The 20,283-nt window shown below is 35.8% G+C and overlaps 3 protein-coding genes across 3 annotated transcripts; 2 read left to right on the top strand and 1 right to left on the bottom strand.

Moving 5' to 3' along the window:
- Window positions 1-2,035: 2,035 nt before the first annotated feature.
- On the bottom strand, window positions 2,036-4,993 carry LOC108985813 (plant cysteine oxidase 2-like). Its single transcript, XM_018958247.2, has 5 exons — window positions 4,391-4,993; window positions 3,556-3,674; window positions 3,254-3,416; window positions 2,572-2,793; window positions 2,036-2,452 (listed from the first exon to the last, which is right to left on the bottom strand). Exons 1-5 carry the CDS (start codon window positions 4,617-4,619, stop codon window positions 2,325-2,327), a joined length of 861 nt encoding a protein of 286 aa, XP_018813792.1. The 5' UTR covers window positions 4,620-4,993; the 3' UTR covers window positions 2,036-2,324.
- Window positions 4,994-11,506: 6,513 nt separating this feature from the next.
- LOC108992884 (V-type proton ATPase subunit d2-like) lies at window positions 11,507-15,609 on the top strand. The gene is made up of 11 exons (XM_018967594.2): window positions 11,507-11,634; window positions 11,737-11,931; window positions 12,553-12,673; window positions 12,979-13,086; window positions 13,169-13,271; window positions 13,743-13,823; window positions 13,934-14,019; window positions 14,188-14,247; window positions 14,373-14,421; window positions 14,917-15,051; window positions 15,261-15,609. Exons 2-11 carry the CDS (start codon window positions 11,751-11,753, stop codon window positions 15,390-15,392), a joined length of 1,056 nt encoding a protein of 351 aa, XP_018823139.1. The 5' UTR covers window positions 11,507-11,634; window positions 11,737-11,750; the 3' UTR covers window positions 15,393-15,609.
- A 1,356-nt stretch (window positions 15,610-16,965) lies between these two features.
- Window positions 16,966-19,613, top strand: LOC108992858. Its single transcript, XM_018967550.2, has one exon. It carries the CDS (start codon window positions 17,196-17,198, stop codon window positions 19,218-19,220), a length of 2,025 nt encoding a protein of 674 aa, XP_018823095.2. The 5' UTR covers window positions 16,966-17,195; the 3' UTR covers window positions 19,221-19,613.
- The last annotated feature ends 670 nt before the right edge of the window (window positions 19,614-20,283 follow it).

Here is a 20,283-nt window from a genome sequence, read left to right on the forward strand (position 1 = left end):
TTAACTTTTGTATATAATCATTACTTAATTATTGTAATTTTTACAAACTCTTAAACAAAATACAAAAAATAATACTATTTTTTCAAATTTTAATATATAAATAATATTAAAAAATAAAATTCAAACAATTTTTTAACTTTATAATTTTCTTTTTTGTTCAATTTTTTATCTCTCATTTTTTAAAATTCCATAAAACATGTTAAACCAAATAATTTCATTACTATTCATAAATATATTAAAATATTATAAACATCCAAACTGGTACGAGGCTGTTTGATATAGGTGAATATTCTTATAGCCTTTCTTTACCTCTCGATATTCCTTTGTTCTTCATCATTTTCTGCACGGTTTCATTTTTTACAGAGATCGTGTACGTATCAAGAATACATTTTGACTCATTACTCCAACTAGCATTATCAGTACTGTAGATGTTTCATCAACCGATATTATTCCATGCCATGTGATTGATCCCAAGGAGTCTCCATCCTTACTCTCTAGTATGCATAATTATTAATTGTTGGGGGTGGATACTGGTTTTAGACTTGAAAAATCTAGAAACAATGAGTTCACTCGACTGTCGCTTGACCTAGCGCTCGAGCGAAGCTCAACCCACGAGTTTGCTCGAGGTGCGCTTAACAATAAGCTCGAACAAAGCTCAACTCATGAGTTCGCTTGAGTCTCGCGCAACAATGGGCTTAAATGAGATACAAATCCTAGTGTTCGCTCAAGCCAATATTAATGAATATTAAATAATTTTATTGTACATAGATTATTCATGCTTGCTTACAACTTAGATATTTAAAAAAATTACCTAATTATTTTAATTAAGTGTAAATAATAGAGTATGTATGATTCTATGAATGTATGATGTATTAACTATTTACATATAATGATATAAATTATCACATGATTTATGATTTATTATTAATTGATAGTATATATTATTTTATTTTTTATATGATCAATGATAATAAATTAAATAAAAATTACATCATTAATTTATATAATTACTATATAAAAATAATATATTAAATTATTAAAAATATATATACAGGAGTCCAGTCCAGAATTTATAAATCCCGAGACTGAATTCTTTACAACCCGAGGTATACATGTCGGAAATCTATAAACAATGATCAAAGTTTTCAGTGACCCTATTAAATAAAAATTAATACTTTGTTTCACTATATATTAATTAGAGAAATATTATGTTTAGCTTCGATTTTGTCCTCTTTAATATATATACTATAGCTAGTTGATGTCACGTATTTTAATCCCAAATACTTCTCTAGTTCCGCCAATATCATGGGTCCAACGAGACATGCAAACTCAAGATACTTTTATTATATTCACAAGTGTGAAAATTGCTGCGGCTTAATTTAATTTATTTCAACAATTCCACAAACATGGCATGTAAATTTTTCTCAGCAGTCATTCCGTTGAAAGAGCATGGGAAACTATCCTATTGCTGCCAACCGGAATGATGTCAAAAGAGGAGCTACATCAGATTTAGGAGATGTTTGGATTCGTAGGACATCTCAACTCATCTCATTACTATTTATTACTATTCAGTAATTTTAATTCACAAATTTTACTACTATTCACAACTCATCTTATTACTATTCATAATTAATTTTAATTTATTTCAACTCATCTCAAATCATCTTCATTTACGTCGAGCTGTCCCCAAATAAACAAACATTCCAGGACTTCGAACAGAAAATGAAGAGAGAGCCACCAGCTCCATCCGATCACTATCACAAAACAGAGTGCGAGGTAACGACAAATCTGGATGACAACCACCCTGTCCATAGTAAATGCTGTGGTGACCTTTGGTCTTTCATGAGAGCACCTATCGGAGTTTCCGTCCCAAAGCAACTTCTTGTACTTATATACCTCTGTAGCTACCACGACTGCCTCAAATTATTAGTAACCTTTTTGCCCCTCTCTGGAAGGGGCAGGTAGATAGTAGATACTGCTAATTGTCATCAGATGACAGAAGGAATAGACCCAGTCACCCAGTATAAAGTCTAGATGCTGACAATTAACTCAGTGACTTTCATACTCATTCCCGAGAAATTCCTATGTTTTTTGTTCCGAGTATGTACAAAAAAACTGTTGAGCGGAAAAAGAAAGCAAGACAAAACAAAAAAGAGTACCTAGTGCCTCGTCCCACGAGGAAAGAAAAAATGGAAAAGGGATTGAGAAAAATAACAACAAAGAACAAGGCACCAAACGAAAACAAAGATTGATCCCGGGCCTGATCAGCCTACTGCAAATTTGCCAGCATGGGTACGTAGGGAAAGAGATGTAGATAGGCGAGATTATTTATCTACAATCTCTGGGCCTCTGTACCTTGCTCTAACTACAGAAACGTCCTCGGGTTTGATCTCCCTCTCTTGAAGCCATGCATAACCCTCCCTCTCCTCTTCAGGCACTGATACCCCATCAACTGAAATTCACAAAAAGACAAATAATCTAGATTTCCATATCAAGTAAAAGGCATTCCATATCAAGTAATTTGTAGGAAATTAATCTTCTACTAAACTCTGACATGAAGCAATATGGTACCTGAGAAACTGGTGAAAGGAAATTCGAGGTAGTATGTGCAATGCCGGTCATCAGGTTCAGAATATGGAGGGCCAAGCACATCTAACACTGCGCATGCTGTCACTGCCGTGAAGCAATGCATGTTACCTCCATCAGCAGGATAAAGGATAGAGGTGTTGCAAGGAGCAGTAAAGTCGGAGTCAACCTTAACCTTAGCCAAACGAGCAGCAGGATCGACTGTGACTGCAAAAATAAAAGTACGTCAAATGGTGATTCTTTTTTCCATAAACGAGGAAGGGAAAGCATTGAAAATGACATTTCTAGTTGTAAGGGCTTATCTGGTCTATCAAACTCAACTTTTTTGAATGAAATTAGAGTAACAAGCTAACAGAAGGGGGTTTCCACACATTCAAATATAAGATGCTTAAATCGCGCCCAAAACATTTCTTCAAGCATTAAGATGTAAGATACTACCTTTCTTATGCATTACTCTTTTTATAAGTGCCGTTCTAATGTAACTATCCTTCCCCCCGTTCTTAAAAGAAACTGATTTTGGCATCGTATATTAACACCAAATTAACTCATGTAACACATGGTTTGTACTAATGGCTGAACATGTAAGCACGCAGTACTAGTCATTCAAACTCCGCTTTTCCTCCAAAGGAGAAACTTTGGATAGCATAACGTGAAAGGAAAGACCTACTTTCTGAAGGATTCAAATCAGCGGATGTGTAACTAGGGCCATCAACCACCCAATCATACGAGTTAATGTGCATGGTCCCGAACAGAAGCTTACTGAAAACCGTCATTCCGGGGTGATTATGAAGTGGTATAACACCAGACGGCGGCAAGCAAAAGATCCCCATCTGCAATCATAGAAAAGGTTTGTCAGACTCGGGTAAAATAATGTTCATGTGCATGGCTTTGGACGCAAAAAGCCATGCACTAGGATAAACTGATTTTTTCTCGTCACTGCGTGATGGCACCTCAGGGAAGCTTCCATACCGAGAATTTCTCACTCTCATAGAGTTGAAAGTACGTTATTTCTGGGGTTCTCCGGGCACCTTGTGGCCGGAGACACAGCATATCGGGACTGAGGCCAACATCCTCCGGTTTCATTTTGTCTGCAAAAATGAATTCAGGCTAATCAAGGACAAATTAAATAGATGAAGAGGGAAAACCACAAGCTTTGTAGAAGGCTGATATCAGCAATCCACAAGTAGAGCTCATGGTTTTAGTCCTATAGTACTATATCATACGTACTCAATGCGTCATAGGGTTCCCAACTCCAGATAATCATTATTAGAAAAAGAATATGAAAAAAATAACAGCAACAGAATCCTGCCATAATTTGGGGTGGCATTTAAGGGATCAGGGGTGTGACCCGTTGTAGAAGCCATACTCGTTGTTTGGACCGAAAACAAAAAAAGAAAATGTTGTTCCCAACATCCTATGATAACTATTCTTTAATATAAATAACCGATCCAGAAAGGAACGATCTTACTTAGGCGTATTACATTGTTTTTTTTTTTTTTTTTTATCAAGACGATATTACATTGTTTGCCCCGAGTCATAGATATTGTTAGAACTAACATCTCTAGATAAAGCAAATAACACTCGAAACCCAAACATATCGATCGATGTCCAAGAGAAAAACGGAAAACAGAAAAATTAACAAACTCGGAAACTGCCAAATCAAACTGTCCCTAGAAACCAATGCACAAGCCAGCAGAAATACTCGATTCGATCAAATTTCAATACCCACTGGCGCACTCATAGGAAAAAAGTCTTATTCAAACACAGAATTCAATTCTACCATATATAAAGAAGCAAAACATACCCAAAACAGCTCGTAGCCGTTCAATGTCTTCATGGGATGGCACAGTCCCGGTACCACCATTGGCAAACACTTCCTTGCAAGTCTGGAATAGCTTCTGAACCGGCGAGGTCTTCTTTTGCCGTCGCCGGCTCTTCCTCGGCTTGCTTTTCGAAGTCGTGTTTGTCGCCTTGGGGAATTCACGTAACTCCTTATTAACCTTTCGATCAGCCCGAGTCGTCTCAATCCCCATTCAACCTCAAATTCACACCGGAAACTCAAAATGGGCTCCCCCAAAACCTTCTCGAAAATGCAGGATCACGATTCGGGTATTGACCAGAACACAATTTGCGGAAATGTGTAGTACTCAAAACGCAGAATTTGCATCTGGGTATCGATGAACGAGCAACAGAGGAAGAGAAAAAGAGAGGTACAGCTTGATAAACTATACGTTAAGGTACTTGTAGAAGAAGTGTGGTGCAGGGAGGTAAGGAGTAAAAGGAGGACAGAGACCAGAGAATAGGCATCTCTGTTGGTGAAGGAGATGGTGGGAGCGGATTGAGGGGGGGAATATAAAGGGGGACATGGGCAAGGGTTAGCTGAAAGGGGGAGAAAGAGTTGGTTTTTGAGGGAGTGGAAAAACCAGGGGCCATGCTTGGTTTCCAGTGGGCTGTTCCAACATCGGATTTTCATCTAGTCACACCACCCCCTTCCTTTGAACCTCTTTATTTTTTGCCCCCTTTTTTTTTTTAATGCATTTCTCACTGTATGGACTGTATGAGGAAATTTTTTAGGATTATCCTCTTTCTAAAATTGGCGTGATATTATTTTCTTCAAACCTGACCACCTCAATTGGGAAAATCCAAAATTTGCCTATGCTTTATGAAAATGTTTTCGCTTTTGGACTATAATTAAGATTCCGTACCAATTGAATTGAACCCTAAATTCTGAATTTAGATTTCAGTTCAGTCTAATTTTAAATTGATTTTAATATTTAAATATTCAATTCTTAAATTATTAAACTTATCTCAATTCAAAATCTTTTTACATGTGAGACTCATAACCTTTTTTAACTCAAGACTTCTTTATATGCAGGATTTACAATATTTTTTAACTTTACGTAAATATATAAACTTATTTTAACATATAAACTCATCTTAAGTGATCCTATAAAACTCTCTCAATCATCTTACTCACTCTATTCATAAAAAAACTCAACTCATCTCAACTTATCTTATAAATTTACGTCTTATATATACCATTTTTATTCCTTTTTTTTAATAGCATTCTATGAGTTATTCTACGAGTTAAAACTATTCCAACTTCTTTCTAATTCTATATATTATTCTGATCATAGTTGATGATAAATTCAAATATTATATATATATAGCACATGGAGAATTGTACCTTTTGAATTCAAATATTCTATGAGTAATGAATGCTTGATCGTCAAAATACAAGGCATCAATCTTTTTCTTTGAAGCAGGTGAGGATTAAGCAAAGGATCAGTAGTACTATCCGCAATTAGTATATATATGGATTCCACCTCCATCGAGCGACATACCAAACTGTTTGCATGTAATTGTTTAAATTTATTCGAATTATACAATCGAAATTGAGATTTTTATCCAAAACTCTCTTTCTTTTTTGAAGTTAAGAACTATATGATGATCTTAATCATTCAACATTAGTTTAACTCTTTTATATTCGCGCGTCTTCAGATGCAGCCGTTTAAATACTTTATATTCACTTCAAGAAAAATAGATATTTGTGACGAAAAGATTATTTGTGATCAAAACAGATTCATTTTAGCTGTAAATAATCATTTCATTAGAATTAACTGACTGTAAATAATCAGTTTTCTTGTAGTGATTATTTATATATCATCCATAAAATGTTGTCGTTAATTTAGTGTATATGATTTTTTTTATATACCCTGTTAACTATTTATTCGATCTTTTTACCTTTGATCTCTTTCTCTTGTATTTCCTTGAACATGAAGCCCTTTTTGTGGATCCTAATTCAAATACTCTCTTGCTCCTGATCTTTATCTCCAATTGCAGAGAAACTCAATCCCTGAATGAACATGATGATATTATTTAAGAAGAGATCAAATAAATTAATACAACATAATTGCAAATTACGCAACTCCGTTTGTCAGTATGAATAATTATAAAAGTATAAGGAGCATTTGAAAGCATAAACATCTTCTTGGCCAATTATTTCAAGTATCTAACAGTTAATTAACAAATAAAAATTGGGCATAAATTAATTTCTCTATTTGTTTTACTTAATCAGAAATTATATCCAATTCCAGGGACGAAACAATAAGACAAAAGTTTTTTTTTTTTTTTTTTCAGATTCGAGGGTGTTGATCATATGACATTTTTTATAAAATTAATTTTATATACAATTATAAAATGTGTAAACGTCGGATAATCGTTTTAAAAAATAATAATATTTATTATTTAAAAATTAATTTTTTTATATAAATCTCATATTTTATTTAATTTTTTTTTAAATAATTAAATAATAATTACATAATTTACTATTATAAATATCTTTTTTCTTAAAAAATAAATGATAGGTGTTAAAACATCGATGACAAGTTCAAGTGTTCAAGAAGCATACTTTTTCTTTGTTGATGCAGCCTGCAGGACACTTGGCACTTAATTAGATTCACAAAATCTTTAGAAACTCGTAACGAAAACTTTGTAAATAGGCGACGAACGAGTTTGGTGGGGTTGTAGTGTTTTTATCGTAAAAGTTAGGAAAGCAGTACCACAACAGAAGGTGCAGGCTGCATGGGGGCCGATAACAACAATACTAGTACTGCAAACAGTGATAAAAAATAAACACATGTACGCTAATGTTTTGGTTCAAAATCCACTAGCTACAAGGTAGGTTTGGATTGAGACAATAATTTTTTATTTTAGGTAAAAATTTCAAATATTATTTTTAGATATTATTATTATATTAAAATTTAAAAAAATTATAATAATAATAATATAAGATGAGATGAAAATTTTTGATATTGTCTTGAGTTTTGTTTCTTCAACACAATATTTTGTTAATTTTATTTGGCATTATTGAAAATCCAAACGTTTCATTCATTATTTCACTTGGTCTCTTTTCTTATAAATAAGTCTTTTTATTGTGCATAACATTTACTCATTCAATTATAGAAGTCTATTTTACTCATCTTCTACATGGCATCATAACCCCGAGTTCCCTTTAGACTCTATACGCAATTTTTATGGCATTTTTTTTTTTTTTTGGGTAAGCCTATATCACTGCTTGGTGCTTTTCAACCTCCATCGCAACTAGTTCTGAAATCAAATTTCAGGATCAAGTTCGCAAGGTACAGATTGTCTTATTTGTGAAAGAGCTAATCTCATCTGTATGCCTTCGGATGCGTCGCCATCGCCCACCACAAGATTCGGCATCCACTACCACGATCAGCCACGTGTTCCTTTTTTCATATATTTAGCATAGAAAATCCACTGCATATCTCAACAACACAAAAATCAACCCTAACAGAGCCCACAAGTGCTTGCAGACGACACCTAGAGATTTTACCCCCCGTCCACATGTCAACAGACTTCTTCACATGCAGGGCCAACAATGCACGACTCATTTCACTCTCTCATCATGTTACGTCAGCCCTATATTTTTACTGTAAATAACATTTATTTATTCAATTATAAAAGTCTATTTTTACTTATTTTCTACACCATCAATCATCGCTTTCATTTGGAATAGAGACCCACGTGATTTGATTAGTCATTGCTAAACTCAAAACTTGTATGTATATATATATATATATACACTGGAAGCAATAATGTTTGATATAATTATGGTTGTGTAAGTATCGTGCACTGATTTCACTCTCTCATCATGCTACGTCAGCCCTATATTTATACTATACATAACATCTGTTCATTCAATTATAAAAAGTCTATTTTTACTTATTTTTTACACCATCAATCATCGTTTTCCTTTAGAATAGTCCTATGTGATTTGATTAGCCATTAAACTTATTTTTTATTCGAATTTTGTATGCGTATAACACGCATACATACTTGAAGCAGTAATACTTGATATCGTTATAATTGTACAAGTGTCATACATTCATTTAAAAAAAAAGTAAGTCTATCGTTAGAAAAATTAAATTTTTTATGTGTATCTTATATTTATTTTTTTATTTTTTTTTAAAAAACATACACGACACTTGAATACTTATTACAAATATCATTTATCAAGTGGCAAGGGATTAATTTTTTTCACACAAAAAGACGAAAAAGTGAGAGGGAAAGTGATCGAAATTAAAGAAGCGTATTTATAATGATATCTTTGAAAATGAATGCTGTTTTCACATGACCTAAGACTTAACTGGGATTAAAAAGCTGAGGATCGCAAAGGCTTTTTATTTTTTCCCTTAAATCCGATGAAAAAATGTCTATTGCGGCGGACTAATATTGCTATTTTGGAGGCAAATGTCGATAAACCCTTTCGCAGCCGAACGTGATGATGGTTAGGTACTTTTAAAACGTGACTAATTTGTCAAAAATCTTGATGTAGTAATCCCACTTTTCAAGATAGTCATTTGATATTATATTATTATAAGAATAATAGATACAATTGTAAATCGTAAATATATATATATATTTTAGCACTGTAGGTATTATTATTCTATTATTATGTTCTGTGAAGTTTGTGGCGTTAGGATGCCCGCCAGGACATGAAAGGACGACCTTTTACTCTGCAAAAAAATTCGCACGTGATATACACAGTACATTCCCTGGACTTGTCAAAAATCATGTTAAATCACCAAGATTTAACATGATTTTTCACGCATTGCCTGCATCATCACCAAAATAAATGCGGCTTGACTATTGATTAGAAAAGAAAAAAAATGCGGCTTGACTATTTCAAGTTCATGTTAATTAGTCCAGCATGCATGCATGCATGCAATATATATATGTTGGCTCAATTAGCAGTTCTAAGGAAAAAGCAAATTAATTAGGTAGTTCGATAAGCATGTTGACAATCGCAATTTAAAGGACAAAATTTTCTTGGACAAAAATTAGCAATATAATAAATAATTTAATTTTTTTGAATCTCAAAATAATAATAATATTAAAAAAATATATTTTAATAATATTTTATTCAACTTTTAATTTTCATCTAAAGAATAATAATATTCACATGATATATTTTATAACATATTTCACAATATATATTTTAAAGTGAGAATATTTTATCCAGTTTTATAAAATGATGTTATTTTTATAAAATATTTTTTATTTTAAAATATAATTATATAATATATTGTGAAAATTTAAAAATGAGATGTTTATTATTTTTATTATAAGAAAGATAATTTCTTGGGTAATGTGAAGAGGCCCAATATTAAATAATATGCAAATATGCATGAATTCTTTAGCTTTGACGTTAGTGTGTCGTGCTGGTGCATATATAAACTGGGTGGGCACTCGGGGCTCGTGTTCTCGTGCCTTGTGCGCGTGGCTACGTGTGGCTGCTCTGGGGCGCGAGTGAGCAATTCAGTTTCAGCCTTCCAGTGTGTCATGATGTCATCCCAAGGTGTCTGCTAACTACTTCAACGTGGCAGTGCCTGCTCACGCTCATCGCCGTTTGTGAATGGAATGAGGCATTGTTTTCGTACACGGATCATAAAAGTTGAAAACTTTTCAGTTTTAAATATAAATATTTCAAAGAAAAAAAAAACATATGAAAATGGGTAATAAATATTATGAGTCGGTAATTGACCGCACCTTGTATTTGAGTGTTTTTTTTAATCTTAATTTATTTTTTTATTCATATTTTTTAATATATTTAAGTATTTTTAAAAAATAAAAAATACATCAATACATTTAAAATTATTTTTTTAATCATTAAATAAAAATAAATAATTTTTTTTCCAAGCAATACACTTGAGTTGTACTATTAATACGACAGAATAGCTTTTCTCAAATATTATTGGGTATACCCTCTATATATTATATATATATATATATATTTATTTGAGACACTTAAATTTGAATAAGAATTTAAAAAACTTCAATCTCATAATCTTAAGAAGTTTTTTTTACATAAATCTTGATACACATCGATTATCAAATTCCGATACAAAATTACAAAATAGAAGGAAATACCTGAGATTTTATGGAATCACATATAATGTGAGAAAACAAATTCTCACCTCCAATTGTTAAGCATATTTTTATAGTTTTGTTTACGTTACTTACGTTTTTGTGCTTTAAATAATTGAAATTTATAAGAAATATAGAAGATCATGTCATCTATTTTAAAATAAATATAGATAGAAGTCACTATTGAGAGCATTCATTTTACATACATGATGTGGCATCATTTAGACTACACATCTCCTTAAGTGAATGTTGGGAACAATCAACTAGAAGCAGCCACGCAGTGAGGGTAAAATGTGCACTGCTATAGTGGCTTCTCTCTAGCATTACTCATAATATTTACATTTTTAGAATATACAAATTTTACGCATTATTTAAAAAATAAATAGATAAAGTTGGAACTCCTATGAAAAAAATATTATTTTAATAATGGATCCCACTTTTTTACACACTCGCATAGCTTAAAACTGTATGTAACATTACTTTGTAACATTATGATATAAAAATTATAAATAATGAATAAAGCTATATATTACAATACTATTATACTTTGTAAATGTAGCACTTTTTTATCACTCTTGGATCACATACTGTTATTTAAAAAAAATCAAAAGTTGATGTGTAATATCACTTCATTATCGTGCTTTTACTGTACATTTTAAAACCTATCCATTCATAGATTAACACTAGTTTATAAATTTTTTATTTTTTTAAAAAAAATGGATCAAGCATTTTTCATTGATGAAGTGGGCTGAGTTTATTGGTTCACATAAAACCTCTTTCTTATTAAAAACACAGGCATATTCTTTAGGGCCTTAAATTACAAAGAGCGTATCCTTTTCTAAGTAGATTGTGGATTAGCTTCGTTTGCTTAATTGAACAATGAAGACGGAGTACAAATTTAAACCCTAGCCCAACTTCCAGCCCATCAATTGCTCTGGTTCAGGTTAAGCTCGCCTCGGGTTCGGGTCTAGCTCAGCCCCATTCCAGTGGGATCAAAGAGCTCGCATGGGAATGCCAAAGGGTAGTTTGGAGATTCTACTGTTGCCTAGCTTCGAACCAGATCGACTCCTCCTCCTCTTTGGCTCTTCCTGAATTGTACGTTATTCTCTTCTCCTCCGCTCAGAAATTTTGCATTTCCGTTCAGATCCATCTCTCGTACTTCGCTGCAATTCCCTCCTTCTTTGCTTGAATTCTTAGGTTTTCTGGAAGAAATGTACGGCTTTGAAGCGCTAACCTTCAACGTTCATGCTGGGTACTTGGAGGCCATCGTGAGGGGGCACCGGGCTGGCCTGCTTACTGCCGCTGATTACAACAATTTGTGCCAGTGCGAAACCCTTGATGACATCAAGATGCACCTTTCCGCAACCGAATACGGTCCTTACCTCCAGAACGGTGCGTTCTGTCCTGTCCTCCAGAAACCCTCCCCCATTTAGTTTAATTTAATCAAGTGGTGTGGGATCAAAAGCTCTGTTTGGTTACTGAGAACATTGAAGGCTTTGGTGGACGAATCAAAGTTAGAATTTTGGACATTTTATAGTTGCATTAACTGCATCTTTTTTTTAGGACCACACTTTTGTAACTCATACTTACTTTGATTAGAGCAATGCTATTGATTTATGGAGGGTGGCAGGAGCGTCGATAACAATCTCTTAGGGTCTCACAAATAGTTAATGTTACAGAAAAATTGAGTTTTACATTGAATAGTTAAAGAACATATATAATGAAATGTCAAACGAGAAGAATTGTTAACCGTTCACAGTTTATGTGTTTTAAAATGAACGAGGAGATAATTTGGTGAATTCCTTAAATAATGCGGCTGCCACAAATGGTAGTTCCGTTTTCCACTAAAATCTGGGAACTTTTTGCTGCCTCGCACATGCTGCTAGATTGATCTTCTTTTAGTTTGAACGGATGACATCGGATTTTTTTTTTCAAGCAAATATTTAAGTTATAATTTTATTTTTATTTTGGGTTTAAGTTCCCTAATTGCTAAATTTCATATCTTGCTTGCAGAACCTTCCCCGCTGCATACCACAACTATTGTAGAGAAATGCACTCTTAAACTGGTTGAGGATTATAAGCACATGTTATGCCAAGCAACAGAGCCCTTGTCAACCTTTCTAGAGTATATAACGTACGTGGACTTTTGTTTTATTGATAACATTAAGTTCGTGTATTCTTACATATTTGACGAATCAACTACTAGTTGTGGATTTATTTAGAGGAATATGGAAATATATGTATGTAGCATTACTTATAAAAAATATATATATGTATCACTATAATCAAAATACTTGTTTTGGGTTATCTATATGGAATTTCAAACTTATGTGTATTTGAACCACTTACAAGAAAAGAGAAATTGAGCTTATTATGATTACAACATAAGAAAACATATTGAACTTATGTTAGCCCATGTATTTCTGCTGCTTCATTCAGATATGGTCACATGATTGACAATGTTGTCCTGATTGTCACTGGAACCTTGCATGAGAGAGATGTTCACGAGCTCTTGGAAAAATGCCATCCATTGGGCATGTTTGACAGGTAATTTTACCCTGAAATACTGCTTTCCCTTTTTTTTGACTGTTCATGTAAGTATTTTCTTATTTCTCTGTGTTCTCCTCAGCATTGCTACCCTGGCAGTTGCTCAGAATATGCGAGAGCTTTATAGGCTGGTTCTTGTTGACACACCCTTGGCCCCATACTTCTCTGAGTGTATCACATCAGAGGTGCAGACTCATAACCTTGATTGACTCACCTCTTATATTCAGTTTCCTTTTATAGACATCCTCCGGTCTTTCTTCTATTTGTGTCTCTACATTATTGTGTTGCTTCATTGAATGACCAAATACTTACTCCTCTTTTCTTCAAATAGTCCTGTTTTCTTCGAACAGATAATTTTGGTATTCTAGTTGTTAAATAAAGGTGTAATATTAGGGCACTGAGCTGGAGATTATTTACAATCAGCAACTGTAAGGTGGACAAGAAGGTCACGTCTTCTTAATATCTCATAGTAATTGCTACTTAAAAAAATCTCATAGTAATTGTCAAACCCTTGTAATGTCTTTTTTTCATTTTGATATTACTGAATAATTTAGTTCTAATAGACAACGGCAGTAGCATCAGTATTACATAGTAATCAATTGTCTGATACTTGAAGGCAAACATTAATTTCAAATTGCGTGGCTCTCTTTTTGTAGGACTTGGATGACATGAACATTGAAATAATGAGGAACACTCTTTACAAGGCATACCTAGAGGATTTTTACAGGTTTTGTCGGGTGAGTGTTGATTGCTAACTAAGTGTCCCTTCTTTCTTCTATAGACGTTTTTTAAAATGATTTCAGCATGTCCTATGTCTTTTTAATTTGAAAGTGATATTCTGGTATAGAAACTTGGAGGTGCCACAGCAGAGATTATGTCTGACCTCCTCTCCTTTGAGGCTGACAGAAGGGCTGTCAATATCACCATAAATAGGTAATCGTCTATGAACAAACATTTTTACAGGTCTTGTGGTGAATCCTTTATTGTTGACGAACTTGTTTAAACTTCTTTTGGGTTTTTATGGTTTCTCATGGTTTATCATTCCAATCTTAAAATTACGTGTATAATTCTTTTGTCCTTGACCTGGTTATCTTTTTGCAGTATTGGAACTGAGCTCACCCGAGATGATCGCAAAAAATTGTACTCTAACTTTGGTTTACTGTAAGTTTTTTGCTCAAACTTGATGGGAATTTAACGTTGAATATGTTGTGTAGCTTTAGAATATAATCCTTGACAATGATTATCTTCTTCGGCTTGGTCTGACATCATTTGCTAATGTTGAACAGTTACCCCTATGGCCACGAGGAGCTTGCCATCTGCGAGGATATTGACCAGGTATCTATTCTGATTTTTTACAATCCTTGATTTCTTTAATTCTGGGGGCTGGATAAGTAATTTTTGTAAGAAGTGGCAAAGTATTTCTGAGTTTATAAAATAGTTTGGCCATTTTGTATTCAAAATGATTATTTCAATCCACTAACATATAGATGCTTATTTCTGGTCTTCTAGTTTCTTGAGCTTCGGCAGTTTCCAAGTTGCTACCTATTTGTGTGTTTGTCATTCTTCTTGGATTTAGACCTCCTCCATGCTCAATAGGAAAATAATTACTAGCTTAGGACTTTCACTAACTTGTTCTAATCTCTGTATAATGTAGAAATGGGTGAATGTAATTGCATTAGTACTTGATTTTCCTTTTCATGTGTTGGGAAATAATTCTTCTTTAATTCTTACTACCTTACTGTCATTTGTTGTGGCTTTTTCTTGTTTCGGCTCAATGAGTTCAATTATCAGTTGTTGTGACCCAAGTCCTTTGCTTGGTTGCCATTTCAGGTCCGTGGCGTTATGGAAAAATATCCTCCTTATCAGTCTATTTTCTCTAAATTATCTTATGGAGAGAGCCAGATGCTAGACAAGGCATTCTATGAAGAGGAGGTGAAAAGGCTTTGCTTAGCATTTGAGCAGCAGGTTAGTATATTTGCAATTGAGCGGCCATATCCCAATCATTTGTTCCATTAGAAGTAGCTATTTATGGCAGTGAGCAGAATGCCATGGCTAAATTAGATCTGACTTTCTCTAGTTATTTCCAGCCATTGCTGTCTTCTAATTCTTGTTAAATATTCATCTCCTATGCTTGTCTGCTCACACCGTAATATCTTCTCCCCTCTTGTATGCAGTTCCATTATGGTGTTTTCTTTGCGTACATGAGATTGAGGGAGCAGGAGATAAGGAACCTGATGTGGATTTCAGAATGCGTGGCTCAGAACCAGAAGTCCAGGGTTCATGACAGTGTTGTCTTCATATTTTAGTCAAATTTTCACCGTTAAATAAGATAATAAGTTGTTCTTTTGCATAACTTCTGTAAGTCTCCTTGTTTCATCGTCCAATGCTTAGCAGAGATGAGCTTACCTATATCAGTTGTGAGATTATGTAAAAAGTTTACGAGATATTGCTTTTTAGAGGGGAACTTATTGTATGGTATTGGTTGTGAGGAGAAATTGGATTTTATTATTATTATTATTATTATTATTTTGTGTATGCTTATAATAAAAACAATAATTTGGTGGTTACATGAAATGATGGATTTTCCTTAATTGTAGAAGATAAATTTAAAACAGTACCTAATTATACAGAGAGCTTTTTTGGTGGTGAGAATAATCTTTTAATTCAATGGGATGGATGGAATTAAAAAATATATATAACAATTCCTTCTCAACAAGAAACATATCTGTTTTCTCACATGACAAAACATTTTTGGGTTGTTCACTCCCAGCCTGATGGGTTTGAAACCCATTTTCACACCAGTCAATAACAAAATGCCATGTAGGCATTCAAGATGAGGAACTCTGCACTTGTATGCACTCGATGTCTCTCCTTCTTTCTCTCCCTCTTCTTCCCCTATCTACGTTCGTCATTTCGAGGCCAGCCCTTTTTCTTTCCCTCTAAACTTGTATCTGAAATCTGCATTTGACTATTCAACTTAATCTAGAGATTTTCTAATGTTCTTTGTCTGACATGGACCAAAAACGTTCATTTTTATGGAAGATCAAGGTTGTGATTAAATGACAAAAAATAAGAAATTTTGACAATTTTTTGAAGAATGATTTGCATGTACAACACTTCAAAATTTGACTGAGAATTCCGAAAGGGGGAAACGTTTATAATCTGGAGAATTTTGTTTTTATGAGCATTATATTCTGGAGGGAGAATTACCAAAGCAACTCATTCAAGCCAATAATCTTTTTCAGAGAAGAAGAAAAACTATAGCCACGCATGGTAGCATTCAAACAAAATGCAGATGAGTTCAGGTTTGGTATTGTTGGGTGTAGGTTTGGTGTTGTCAGCGTCGCGTCGAGTGAGGCTTCGTCGGGAGAGGAAGGGAGAGGGAGAGAGAAAGGAGAGGGTTGGCTTCGAATTGGAAGAGAGGGAGAGAAAGAAGGAGAGGGCATCGAGTGCATGCAGGTGCAGAGTTCTTCATCTTGAAATGCCTATGTGGCATTTTGTTATTGGCCAGTGCGAAAATGAGTTTCAAACCCATTCGGCTAGGAGCTTTTCTCATTCTTTATTAAGAAGTATTACAACTACAAAGATATTATATAAAAATAAATCCACCACAAATTGACATAATTTATATGACATGTTAGATTTACTTTATAATAAAAGTAATTTTATAATTTAATATACTGTAAATTTATAAATTTATTTATATAAAATTTGTACCTGTTTTAAAGCATTTCTCTTGTTTTATTTTATACCGTTGCAATCACGACTAAAAAATAAAAAAGAAAATACAAGAATGAAACGAGTCCCATTTGAACCTTAGTTGTCAGTTGATGCCAATCAAAGCCCAACAAACTGGTGTCTCATTGCTCTAGCTAAGCTTCAAAGTTCATATGGGCCGGAACCCTGGACTTATAACAGTTTCTGTAGCCATTGGAGGAGTGGAAATAGCTGATGACTAGATGTCGGGACTAGAGAGCAGAGACTGCTCCTTCGAGTCAGCCACCCATCGATTCAAAACGCCCACCCCCCCGGTTGGTTTCTCCGATCCACACTAAGCTCCATTTCCTTTGTGCTGAGGACACCAAAATCCACCATCTCAACCATCCGAGATGACCACCACCGCCATCACCACCTCAGTCTTCATTTTCCTCCTCCTCTTGACCACCACCTCCGCGGCCCCAATCCTAGGCCTAGACTCCTTCCTAACCCAGCAATCCCGCCTCGACCCTCAAGCCATCAACGACTCCTTCCTCTCCCTCCCTTCCTCCCTCAAAAAATCCTTCTCCTCCCACTTCCCCCAACCCCATATCCCTTCTCTCATCTCCTCCCTCCTCTCCCTTTCCCTCCCTCTCTCCATCCACCTCCGCCTCATAGGCCCCTTTCCCCCTGACGCCCCTTCCCTCCTCTCCTCCTTCCTCTCCTCCGCCTCCCAGCCCCTTCACCACTATCACGTCATCTCCCCTTTCGAGTATCAATCTCATTCCCTCTCCATCCAACACTCCCTCCACCTCGACGTCTCCTTCTCCCCTCCTTCTCTTGCTTCCCAACTCTCCCAATCCCTAACTTCCCATATCTCGGCTACCCCTTCCTCCCTCCGTTCCTCTCTCCTCTCCATCCCCTTCTCCTCCGTCGACTCCATCATCAAGCAAGACTTCGAGAAAGAAAAACCCGTCAACGGAATCTACCTCTACTTGCTCAATCTGGGCCCCCAATCCAAACCCTACGCTTACACCTACTCCCACGGTGATTCCTCCCCTGCCTTTCCCAAATGCTTGGGCACCATCTGGACCGGCAAGGACCGCTACCTTTGGATCGATCTGGCCGCCGGCCCTGTCGACTATGGGCCGGCATTATCTGGGGAAGGCCTTCTCCCCCGCGGCGAGTTTCACCCACTCGCCGCCCTCCACGGCCGCCCCAAATCGCAGAAGGCTCTGTATGCTGATCTGGCGTCTCTGGTTTGGAGCGCCTACCAGGTACTTCTTGTGCCCTCTTTGAGAATTCCTGTTCCTTTCGAGGCTTCCTTGGTAGTTCAGTTCATACATGTCTATGGGTCCGAGAGCAATAGGGATTCCAGTGGTTTGGACTGGAAAGCGATCGAAAGGACATTTATGGATGAAGTTACTGATGGGGGTTTGTTGTTGGGTGATCAGTCGTTGAGTTTCAAGACTTATGGGGTGAGTCTCGCAGGGTGCCCCATTTGTTCCTTTGCCGTTTCGAGGTCGATTAATTCGTACACAGCGAGGTTTTTGTTTGATAATTATACTTTGATTGTGAGCGAGTATTTGGACTCCAAGCGTTTGCATCAGATATTGACGGATTCGGCAGAGGAGTTTAGGAGGGTGGCTAGTATTCCGGAGGAATTAGGTCGGGTTCTTCCCGTTTACGTGTTTGATTTGGACTATAATACTCACTTATTGCTTGACCGATATCACCAGTCTGTTGCCTTCAAAGATATGGTTATTGCAGTAAGGACGAGGAACACACAGACCGTGAGTGATTATAGTTGTAATGGTCATCACGTGTTTACTCATACAAGGGAGCTTGAGCGGCCGCTTGTTGGTTCAATTCTGCAGAGCATGTGGGGAGTGTCCCCTACCCATTTGCTGTGGAGTCCGAGGCATAATAGTACCTTGGTGGATTACACATGGAGTGTAGGGCAGACTCCGTTTGGGCCGTTCTCAGAGGTTTCATCATTGTCGTTTGTGCAGAAGGATGCAGCTAGGAGAAATGTTCTTTTGACATCGTTGAACCAGAGCATAACGAGTGCTGTTGACGTTCTTGAATCCATTGCTCTCCATGGGGGAGATAGAAAGCTACTTAAACGGAATCAACATGTTGAGTTCTTACAGAGGTGGAACTTGTTCAAGTACAAGCTGGACAAAGCAGTTTCTGCATTGTCGCATTTGGATTTTGAGATGGCTTTATACTACTTGAGATCATCAGATCATGATATGTATGCCATCCACTATCTCGTCTATCATGCTTCTAAGGAACTGGAGGCATCGCTCGTATGCTTTAAGGACCCACCATTTCCGTGGAAGTCAGTTTCTTTATCTGCTATAGGTTTCCTAGCTTTCTTTTACGTTTATGCGAAAAGAGACAAACTGTTCAGAAATAAGAGAAAGCAATTTTAAAGCTTTTCACAGGAACTGAAGTTTGTATTTTGAATGCAATACAAAACATGTATTTTGAAAAAGAGGCAAGCCGGTAGCCAGAAACTTCTATTCAGCTGACTCAAAACATTTGCTGCAGTTTGGCCCTGTTGCTAAACTATTGTCCTTGTTCTTAATATTTGTCAGTTGCACCATGTAATTTCATGACTTGTCGGATGAATGCTAGCAGCATGCACTCTGTTCGAAATTCTGCTGTGCTTGTTATGCATTTATGCTTAAACCTGTTTTTCTAGGTGACCACCATAAGAACCGATAAGATTCCCTTGATGAATGTTAACATTTCTTCCTTTGCAATGTAAAAGTTTGCCTTGTTCTGTCTTCACTGGAACTAGTAAGTCCGAATGTTATTGTCTACCACCCGCATATGATGATTCATGTCATAACTGCTCATAAGTCATAATGCCATCGTGCAGCCGAGTGCTCAATCGAGCTACAGAGCTGTCACCACTGGTATGGAGGAATTGCCATGATGCTTTTGTGGATGTTCTTGGGATGAGTTGTGGTCGTAGACATCTTGGATTCAAATCCATACTTGGGGTTTTCCTGGATGATCTAATACATAGTTCGGTGGATGTGATAATGTATTTGGGGTTTATTCCCCAAATATCATCCCTACTCGCTAGTCATTTCCACCGTCCGATGGAGTTTCAATGGTGTTTGTAATGCATTTCGCTTTGGGCATTGGTGTCTACCTTAGGAGACACTAGGTGAATGCTTGTATTGTTTCATTTAAAGTGGAAATGCCTGCTTTAAATGCTCTAATAATTCGAAGAGATGGAAATGATTGCTTTATAAAATTTGGGTTTAACAAGAATGGGTTGACCGAGAACGGATGTATAAGTTGCTTTTTATTAAACACTACCGCTTTTTAACTTCATGATATATTTTCTTCGGCTGTTCTTATCATTTTAGTCAAATGCTATTGCGGGAGAATTGGTATCTTTACAAAGGGTTTATACTTTGTAGGGACCTGGCCCGGTGATTATGTACAGAAAATAAAGGTTCCTACATCGTAAGGGCATGG

Source organism: Juglans regia, chromosome 1 (assembly GCF_001411555.2).
Source record: "Juglans regia cultivar Chandler chromosome 1, Walnut 2.0, whole genome shotgun sequence".
Classification (NCBI taxonomy): Eukaryota; Viridiplantae; Streptophyta; class Magnoliopsida; order Fagales; family Juglandaceae; genus Juglans; species Juglans regia.

Bases quoted from the DNA above. Each gene is read 5' to 3' on its own strand.
- LOC108985813 (XM_018958247.2), bottom strand. From the start codon at position 4,619: ATGGGGATTGAGACGACTCGGGCTGATCGAAAGGTTAATAAGGAGTTA. The intron at 3,675-4,390 runs GTATGTTTTGCT...TCATTTTTGCAG, and splicing joins ACGGCTACGAGCTGTTTTGG to ACAAAATGAAACCGGAGGAT. The intron at 2,453-2,571 runs GTACCATATTGC...TGTGAATTTCAG, and splicing joins TCCTTTCACCAGTTTCTCAG to TTGATGGGGTATCAGTGCCT.
- LOC108992884 (XM_018967594.2), top strand. From the start codon at position 11,751: ATGTACGGCTTTGAAGCGCTAACCTTCAACGTTCATGCTGGGTACTTG. The intron at 13,824-13,933 runs GTGAGTGTTGAT...ATTCTGGTATAG, and splicing joins ATTTTTACAGGTTTTGTCGG to AAACTTGGAGGTGCCACAGC. The intron at 14,422-14,916 runs GTATCTATTCTG...TTGCCATTTCAG, and splicing joins TCTGCGAGGATATTGACCAG to GTCCGTGGCGTTATGGAAAA.
- LOC108992858 (XM_018967550.2), top strand. From the start codon at position 17,196: ATGACCACCACCGCCATCACCACCTCAGTCTTCATTTTCCTCCTCCTC.